Here is a 10,000-nt window from a genome sequence, read left to right as displayed (position 1 = left end):
CAAAAGATGAAGGGGGAGATAAGGAATCCTCACCCAAATCGAAAACTAAGAAAAATATTCCTAGGTAGGCAAAAAATCAAGGCATCACGGTTTCACCATCAGCAGATAATGCTGAGTCGACCAAGTGAAGGAAGAACCACAAGATATTCTTTCTATGCTTGACATTCTCAAACTTAGCAATAAAAAACCCCTTTTCCATGGGATATATGTGAACAATACTTGATAAATTGGGTTCCCACTCTGAAGAAATCTACGTGTGCAAATCAACGAGGCTCGGCCATAAGCCCTAAAATCGAAAAATCATGACATGATCAGACAACATGGAAGAGTTTCCTTGATGTCCTTCACCGCATCCCTCACCAATCGGATCTGGATAGGGTGAGAAAAAAGTATGGGATCCTTCGCCTTAGGACCCAATCCACCACAAGGAAGAGGACCGAAGACCTTGTCACAACCTTGGCAACATACAAAAAAATCCAACAAATGCATTAGAACCAACATCCGCACCAATGCCAGCACCTGTGCTAGCACCAAAACCAGAACCAAAAGTACTAGTAACAACATCTACATAAGCAGACGGTAAAACCCTAGTGCCACCACTAGAGACAACATCCAACTAACCACACCATTGACATCAACAACACCGGTTGCTATGATGAATGTTACAATGCTATGTAATTCATGAATATATTTGAAAGTGGCGATTTGTCCAAATGTTTTATAATTCAACAAATGATAATTGATTTCAAATTTGTAACTAACGATTTGTCCAAATTTTATAATTGCATATTTGATTATGAGTCAAAGCTAATTGAGTTCCAATTAGTTATAAACCATAAATTTATATCCCAAAGCTTTCAAATTATGTACCTAGAACATGTGTAAAAAGAACTTTCCTAGGTCATCTAGATCATTAATAAATGTGTGAATTGGGTCCAATTTTAAGAAAACCTCTATTCATCTTTCTTTTGTGAATAATGAGTCAGGAATACTCCACATACTCTTGCATTAGTGTCATCAACTGCATCAAACCTTTTATCAATAAATCCTAAAATACCATCTTTCTTACGTTAGATCACTTAACATGGACAATGCATCACATTCAAATTTTCAAAGTTTTATTTTTCAAACACTAAGAATAATCACAAATGTATTAGCTTTAGTCATATGTGCTACTTGTCTTCTAACTTTATCAAAATCATGGAATTGACCAATGAGGCTTGGTTATTCACAAGAAAGGATCAAGTCAAATTCCAACCTAGCATAGCATGTTTCAATGATGTTCTTCAACAACATTGTGTTTCCTATTGAAAGAACACACATCATGAATTTTTAATTAAGATCATAAAATATTTGAATTCAACAAGTCTAGGGTCATACCAAAAGTTCAGAATTATAGAATGCAATAACCATCAATGGTTACTATATTAGAATTTTGTTATAACTTACCAAACATGGTGATGACGTAAACTCCATGCCACATTTTTACTTTCACTAAATAGACCGTCTTCAATATCATGGCATATCTCTATGCTTAGGATCATTTTTTAGGGAACCAATTTTTTTGGCCTTATGCATCTTTGCAAAGGAATCAGAAGCTTCATAGTTTGAACTTTGAACACACAAGTTGATAAGACAGATCATCAAAGTCCTATTAAATCATCATTGGTGAAATCTTGATTGACCAATTTTATTTAATCATTGAAGAATATAATCGCTAGAGTGTGTTCTATAAAATTTATTATTTACGATGATTTCATTTGATTAAAGAAATTAAACACAATACTTAACTAGATTTATTAATATTGAATACGCTATTGAAGATACAAATTGTTGATTAGCCAATATATTGAAAATTAGGAGCTTATTAAAAAAAATACCATAGAACCTACACATTAAGATCCATCCTTGCAAACTTGATCACCAATTTTGCTACTTTGCAGAGTGGTTCTAGTAAATAGGGCACAATGAGTCCCATATATATTTCCATTATAATGATTCTCTCAAGTTATATAAAGAGGGGATGTTCAATTGATTTCTTTTGAAAAAATAGATTTTGTTGCACATTAATTTTGATATGGAATTTGGCTACTTAGCACTAGTGATTAAAGCAAAACAACTTGAGGGGGAATTTGTATAGGTAGGTTAAATCATGCCTACTTTTGCCTAATTTTACCCTCCCTCATGAAAAATAAGAGTGACTTGTATAGCAGCTTTTTCTAATCTCTGGGAATAAATGTGCTTATAGAAGATTTGTTGCTTGTAGTTGAAGCTGAACTTGAAGAAGTGAACTGACAAAAAAATGAACTACTATAATCGATTCCCCTTGATTTGTTGTACTCATGGTCAAAGTGGGGTGATTTTGTAAGCAACGTGCAAAAATGTTGGAAAATGATTGAGTCTTCTTTGATTAAGGTCCTAGATAGACCGTTCAATGTCTCGAACAATGATTAGTTCATGCTTGTGTAGATACACATATCCAGGGCTACAGAGGCACTGCCAGATTTGTGTGCTATGCTGCATAATTTGAGAATATATTTTATTCCTTTGCAAGTCACCTAGAGATTATTAGCAAAACATTCATTGAAGGGCATCACAGCATAATCTTAAAGCACCGTAATTGCATCATTGTCTCACATTATCATTCTAGTCATAATGTATGATAGTCTGTTTTTAATCAACTCACGGTGATCGATGAAAGAGTTGAAATTGTTTGAATTTGAATCTTTTTTTTTTGTTTGAACTTGAATTTGAATCAATATTACATCTGTTAATATGATTCAAAATTATGAATGGCAGATTCAAAAATTTAAACTGATTTTTAAAAAACAATCATAAAAACAAAATCAGATTACTGTGAATCAAAAATCACATTTGTAAACTGATTATTACATACAAACTTCAATCAAATAAACTCAAAAATTCAGTATAAGATATTCACAATTACAATATGATTAGTCCATTCACCATTACAGCATGATTGGTCTATGTTTTTGAGTGCAGTCCATATAGCTCAAACATCAATCAAATGAAACTGAAAATTCCAGTCTTCCCTCCTTTCCATTTGTCATAATTTTCTTCCCTTCAGTCTCTTTATACTTCACATCCTTGCGGGATACAATAAAATAAAGGAAATTGAGAACACCAAGCCCAGCACAAAAACAGTAATAATACTCAAGGTGGCCATGATCAAGGTCTTCAGGCAGCCAAGCATTTTTACCATTCTCCCCTGTGACCTTGTACACAAGAGTGAAAAAAGCACTGTTGAGCAACAACCCAATCCCTATGCTGCACCAGAACAAAGCCACAGCAGTACTGCTCATGCTCTTGGGAAACTGCTCACAAAAGAATTCTATCATACCAATGGCATAAAAGGCCTCCGCCAGGCCTATTAAAGTATACTGTGGAGCAAGCCAAAATGCAGAGATACGCTTGGTGCTCCTTTTCCGCTTAACTTCTATCAATGCTGCAACTGTCATGGCTTGGATAGAGATGATAAGCCCTGTTCCAATCCTTTCCATTAATAAAATTCCCTCCCTCCTCTCTGTTAAGCGTCGGAAGAAAGGAAGAACAACTCTTTCATAGAAGGGCAACCAAATGGATGTGGCTAACATAGAGAAGATGATGTATGATGATGGGGCTACTTCCAAGCTTCCCAGACTTCTGTCCATGTGTTGTGCCTGGTATATCTATTATGGTAAAAATAATGAATGTTTTATTAAAAAGAGATCATAAATGATCTATATATACAAGAATGTCTCTATAATGAACAAAGAGAGTGAAATAGAGACATTCTGAAGAGAGAGAATTTCCATATTGAACATAGAGAGAATGTGGAAAGATAGAAGGGGATTGACCATTAAAAATTGAAGCAAATCTGTGAAAGGGAAACAAAAATAGAAAGATTTAACTCTAATAATACCATGTACGTGTGTGGAGAACCCATTAACATGAAGGATGTCACAATTCCAGAGCTCCAAAGAGGAATCACACTTAGCACTGACTTGAGCTCTTGGATCCTCTTCACTGTGCAAAGCTTCCATGGATTGGGTTCTGAGCTATTCTCTTCAAAGTCCTCTTTCGTTATAATGGCTGCTTTGTTCAAAAACCTGAAGGGAGGAGAAAGAGATTAGAATTGGGTTTGTATTCAGTATCCTTAACAAACATAGTAGAAAAGGTCCATACTTGAACTGGTCTTTGAAAAAATAGAGTTGAAAAGGTTCATACTTGAACTTGTCTGTCAAGCAGGGGCTTAAAACTGGTCCTTTGTCCAAATTGGTATCATAAAATTCTTTTGGATCTGAAGGCTCTACAAGATTTCTTTTTCTAATAGACGCAACTATCACTTGAGCATATTCTCTCAAGGGACTGCCGTCTGGACTCACTTTAACATAATGCTTTGATCCCAACAGGAAGAATCCGGTGGAGACAGTCATCAAGATGGTAGCCAAGCCAAATCCTAATTTCCAACTGATGTTGTTTTGTATATAGACAAGGAAAGTTAAGCCCACCATGATAGATATGGTACCTATACAGAAATACCAATCAAAGAATCTCTCCTGCTTCTTCCGTCCCCCATCATCCTCATTATCAAATTGCTCTGCACCAAAGGCCAAGGCTGAAGACTTCATACCGCTGGACCCCAAAACCATCAATCCCAAGAAGGTAAATAGTAATACATTTCCAATGATCGATTCCCTTAATGGATGAGAAAAAGAGATGAGTGTGAGAAAACTCATTGCCTGCATCAGCCAACCTTCTTGATGAATATTTAAATACTAAAATAACTCATCCCTTCATGATAAAGTCATAAATTCAAATTTCATCTATTTCTTCTTCCTTTTTCAGAGGTTAGCTTAACAGATTAACAAAAAAACAATATTGATCTGTACAAATATTGTAGTCTATCATTCTAGATTGAAAAAAGAGACGTAATATTTGTATTTCTTTTGTAAATTGTTTGAATATATTGAATTAAAATAAAGGTTAGCAGTCTTCTTATATGATCAGATTTTAACTTCACTTCCATTATAAGCATCTTTTAAACTTTGGCTTGACATTCTCATACCCCTTTATTTCTTAAAATACAAGATCTTTCAACTATACGGTTATGAAAGGTAATTAGAGCAGCCATTAACAAGAGGATATAACAAATTTGTGAAGTTTATGCTGGCTCATGTTTTTAACTTCAAAGAAAAATTGTCAGCCAGCAAGGAAGCCTGATATCATTCTTTCTGTCGATTTTATTTTTATGCTTCTTTTAATGTAAAAACCAGTAACTTGAAAAAAGAAACAAATGATGAAAATTTATTGAAAGAAAATTACTGAAGGAAAACATCCAGAAAGTTGGGGGCTATTCCCCACATGAAGTCATAAGATGTTAAGTAAACAATATCAAGTTATTGATTTTTTGAGCTGCTCTCTGTAATAGGAGAGTTATTTCCTTTATAATCTAAACCATAAAGAAGAAAGAGATTCACACTAATGAATCAAACTGTGGTTATAGTTCTCCTACCAGTGTGTATGCGACAGAGGAAAGGACAACGACCCCAAACCTTCCCAGATATGAATCTGCAATAAAAGCACCAATTAATGGTGACACTAGGTTGCTTCCACCCCATATTGTAGCAATGTTTGCAGCTGTCAGCCTCTCCATGTGATATTGACTAGTCAAAAACACCACCAAGTTTGCATGTAAACTAGTCAATGCCAGATTTGCACAGCTCTCGTTTCCTGCCAGGTTATAAGACTGTCTTCACTATACTGGTATTTGAAATTATCTTTTCAATTTGAGTGAACACAATTTATCATATAACAAAAATTACAATATTCTTCTTGGATCAATTGTTTGATATGATTAAGTTCTGATGTTTGTGTCACTTCTCGAGTTGTGCTGTTCAGTTAGGTTTCAGGTTTTCATATAAACAGTTGGATTTCTTTGTATAGTTCAAGATCTGGATTAGGTATGTTTGGGTTGGAGCATTAGTGGGATGAATGACTTTTTGGCAAGGTCTAATTTTTCACTTCTTCGAATGTCACACAAATGCAACTAATGCCCTGTGTACTATTTAATCTCACAGGAGATAGAGTTTGGCAATCCACTTCCCATGAAACATGGGTCAATGAGTTCGACTTGAAAACTACACAGTTGAATCCTGATGACAATATCATACTTTGTCTTGTTTTGGAGAATACCTCCTACTTATCAAATCTAACCTTACCATGTAATTGATCCCTGAAAAACATAAAAACAGACCAGAGGATATCTCATACTTAAATCTAATGACATAGTTTTGCATCCTCCCTGGTTGATTTTTGTTTCCCAAGTATTTCTTTTCAATTTTTACAGTTTTTTGTTTCTCACTTGGATGGTTGACCTTCGAAGAAGACCTAATATCTGTGCATTAATGTAACCTAGATTGAACGAGTACTAAGTGTACAATTCAATTTCATGAGAAATGGATTCTTGTGAACTACTACTCATGAAACATGGGTCAATAAATTTGAATTGAAAATTGTGGGAAATCTCCTACTTGGAACTAATAGCATAGTTTTCCATCCTCTCTTGGTTTGATTTTGTTTTTCAAATATTTCTTCAGCTTTTAGATATTTTTGTTTCTTCACTGACATAGGTGACTTGGTGTAAGATCTAATGCTTCACTTGTAAGAACAGTATGTAGATGTAATCAGTGTTAAGTATGCCTTTTAATCTCATGAGAGATAGATTCTAGTGAACCACTAGTCATAAAACATTAGTCAATAGATTTGAATTGAAAACTCTAGAGTCAAATCTGATAGTAGTTTCTGAACTTGACGTGCCAAAGAAAATATCTCCTACTTATCAAATCTAACAATATCATACAAGTGATCCTGATAGAAAAAAAGTTAAGGAAAAAATAACTGAAAAGAAAAAGCTCATTTCCTACCTAGAATGAATGGCGTAGTTTTCCATCCTCCCTTGGTTGATTTTTGTTTCCCAAGTACTTCCTCAGAATTTTGACATTCTTGTTCCTTCACTGTGCATAACGGGGTGCAACCTGATTGCCCACTTATATCCATGACTCTGAAATCATAAAACACGAGTGAAAATACACATGATACCCAAAGGAACAGAAATATTAATATTATCAGATTTTCACAATCCATTAGTATGTGAGTATATTTTTGGATGCGACTGTGTGTGTTTTTAGCATCAACCTTTCTTTTTCTTATTGTCGTTCTCTCTCTTTCTAATAATAGAAATATGATCCGAAACGTTGATGCTAAAAACATACACAATCACATTCAAAAATATAGTCACAAACAGAAATTTTTTAACAAATATGATCCGAAACGTTGATGCTAAAAACATACACAATCACATCCAAAACTATAGTCACAAACAGAAATCTTATGTTGAAAAATGCAGAGAAACAAATTTATAAAGATACACAAAGGCTCTTAGCACCTACTACAAATTATATGGGTATTGAACGAACGTTTGGCAGATGATTCGGCACGCTTGATACAACTGAATCTAGTGATGCCTGTAAAAGTAATGACACGAGTGAAACAGAGGAATTTGGTTGAAATTTTGATTTTAGTCACCCATGACATTATAATTGAATTCCTACAGTCCTCCGCTGCAATGCCTCGATTCTGTAAACTTGTCTATCGTATAGCTTGAAATCCTCCGATTACATCGTTATTCTCCTTTTGTACTTTGTGGTCGGTGCTTATTTTACGAAGCATATGAAATAATAATATAGAGCAAGCATTAAACATCTCTATGGCAATGGCTATCCAGCGGAATGTTTGCATTTGAAGTGGCATTTCTTTATTCTTTTAAATTAAATTGAAAAATTACAGATCTATTGTTTGATTTTTAATTAAATTAATAAACATAATTTTTTTAACATTTTGTTTAATCAATTTTCATTTCTATTTTTTTTTAATAAATAGTCCCTTCCTTATATTAAAAAGATACAATAAAGTTACATATTTACAAAAAAAGGGGCCGAAGGATACAGGATCACCCCGTGAGTTCATATGGCCACAAATCAACTATTCATCAAAAAACTGTAGAAAATAATAGAAAACAAAGAAATCCTCAAGCTGCCAGCGCAACACCAACCGAGGAAGGAGGATCCTTATCATTAGACCCCCACCCAAAAGTGGGGAGAGAAGATGGCTCAGGGGGAGCCCAACCATCATCCGTAGTAGCAGTATTATCTTCTTCTTTCTCTCCCTTAGGCTTGGGAGGAGAAATGGCTAAATCCAACCAGGGAAACACCCACTTGGGGTCTAGGTGAGTAGAGGGCCAACTAGTAGCAAGAGTAGCAGGGGGAGCCATTGGGGACCACCCCGAACCAAACCTCCGGGGAGGCGAGGCCGAATGGTGCCGATCACCAGAACCTCTAGAAATGCGGCATCGACCAAAAGCACCACCATTGGGAGAGCAGTGCTGTTGAGAGTGAAGCATGCGCAAGCGACAAGCGAAACTGTTATGTCCTCAACGACAACCGCGAGGAGGGGTATGGTCGCCGGAGGCCACATCCAACAGAACACATGCAACCGTATAGGGGGCATTACCCTAGTGAGCCAAAAGCTCTTGTAAGTGTTCCACCTTTAGAGCCACTTTATTCGTCTGTACTTGAATCTGCAACATGACATTGTTATAAATACATGCTTTAGAGTACATAACCACATTAATGTCAAGTGTGTGGTGAGCATAAATGACTACATTGCGATCTTTCCAAATGGTAAATAAGATCGCCAATTTGAAAGCATGCCATATCTGGGCATATTTGAAGAGAATCAAGGTATTATCACCCAGAATAACCATATGCCAGGAAAAAGGTTCTAGGTGGAAGGGGCGAAAGAGATCATGGATCCATCGCCAATAACACTGAGCCCGTCTACAGAACCAAAAAATGTACAAAAAGGGCAACGGGGGTTAGGAACTCTCAAATGCCGTAATTGGGAGCCCAAAGGCAAGCCATGGGTGTATGGGTTAACATATGGTGACGATGTATGGGACTACCTCGTACTCCTTGCGGGAGGTACCTAACTGCACTACAAACAAGGCATACATACCCTACCCCCCAGTAGGATTTGAACTTGTGACCTCTCTTTCAAGAGCACAATGAATCACCACTTCCCATCTCTATCACAAATTTCATAACTAATTTTATCTTTTAAAAGGAAACATGTCAATATATAGAGATATCAACATCTTTGTATTATATATGAGATTATAATGATTTGAGTTAGTGTATATCTCAACTAGAAACCTCTTTTGACTAGGTAGAGGGGATGCAATTGTCAAATTCATGGAAGGATTGAACCCTGCTCTAGAGTTTGAACCTTTGCAGGTCATGACTTTCTATATCTCAAATCACAATTATGCCAATTTAACGTATTGAGCTACAACCCCTGTAACAACTTTTGTATCTTTAAATTGCTTTGAAATGATCGTAACATGCATTAGCAAGTCAAAGTTCTTTGTTTCCTCTCTCTATCTTGAAGATAGAGTTGTTGTCACTTAGGTTTGCACCCTTGTCCAAAGCCTATGCATGAGGACAACCTAGTGAAACATGGAAACAAGCTCCAAGCTGTGGGACTTGAACTATGAGGTTGAGTCTCCGGAGAAGGTTGGCTTCCTCTTACTATCAGGATGCACCTAACTACTCTTGGAGAGGAAAAGAGAGAAGGAGAGCATGAAAGAAAATCTACCTAATCTAATCTAAAGAGGTGATGCACCAAAATAGAGTGTTCGGACCAAACTTTGCCCATATATGCACTATTGAACCAAAATGAAACTAAGGATATACACATTCAGACTTGCTTTAATCTAATAATCACATGCAAATAAGAAAACCAAGATGAGTGACACAAGGAGAGAGAGATTCACTTATATTATCATTCATAAGCCAAGGAGATACAGTCATGCAGATCATAGATCTCTACAAAACACCAGTAAAAGGCAAAGAGTTCTTGCACTTTCATACCAATGTCTGAG

At 35.9% G+C, this 10,000-nt stretch overlaps 1 protein-coding gene across 1 annotated transcript; it reads right to left on the bottom strand.

Moving 5' to 3' along the window:
* Positions 1 to 3,020: 3,020 nt before the first annotated feature.
* LOC149551468 (protein NRT1/ PTR FAMILY 8.1-like) lies at positions 3,021 to 8,568 on the bottom strand. Its single transcript, XM_089790105.1, has 5 exons — positions 8,355 to 8,568; positions 5,516 to 5,733; positions 4,228 to 4,742; positions 3,923 to 4,109; positions 3,021 to 3,689 (listed from the first exon to the last, which is right to left on the bottom strand). Exons 1-5 carry the CDS (start codon positions 8,566 to 8,568, stop codon positions 3,021 to 3,023), a joined length of 1,803 nt encoding a protein of 600 aa, XP_089646231.1.
* Positions 8,569 to 10,000: the final 1,432 nt, after the last annotated feature.

This window comes from Cupressus sempervirens, chromosome 6 (genome assembly GCF_028749045.1).
Source record: "Cupressus sempervirens isolate cs-2001-9-10 chromosome 6, ASM2874904v1, whole genome shotgun sequence".
In the NCBI taxonomy this organism is placed as follows: Eukaryota; Viridiplantae; Streptophyta; class Pinopsida; order Cupressales; family Cupressaceae; genus Cupressus; species Cupressus sempervirens.
Note: the sequence above shows the minus strand (reverse complement) of the source record. Positions and strands in the feature narration are given on the sequence as shown.

Bases quoted from the DNA above. Each gene is read 5' to 3' on its own strand.
- LOC149551468 (XM_089790105.1), bottom strand. From the start codon at position 8,568: ATGCCCCCTATACGGTTGCATGTGTTCTGTTGGATGTGGCCTCCGGCG. The intron at 5,734-8,354 runs GTTTGGTTCGGG...ATAACCTGGCAG, and splicing joins TCGGCCTCGCCTCCCCGGAG to GAAACGAGAGCTGTGCAAAT. The intron at 4,743-5,515 runs GTAGGAGAACTA...TGGCTGATGCAG, and splicing joins CCTCTGTCGCATACACACTG to GCAATGAGTTTTCTCACACT.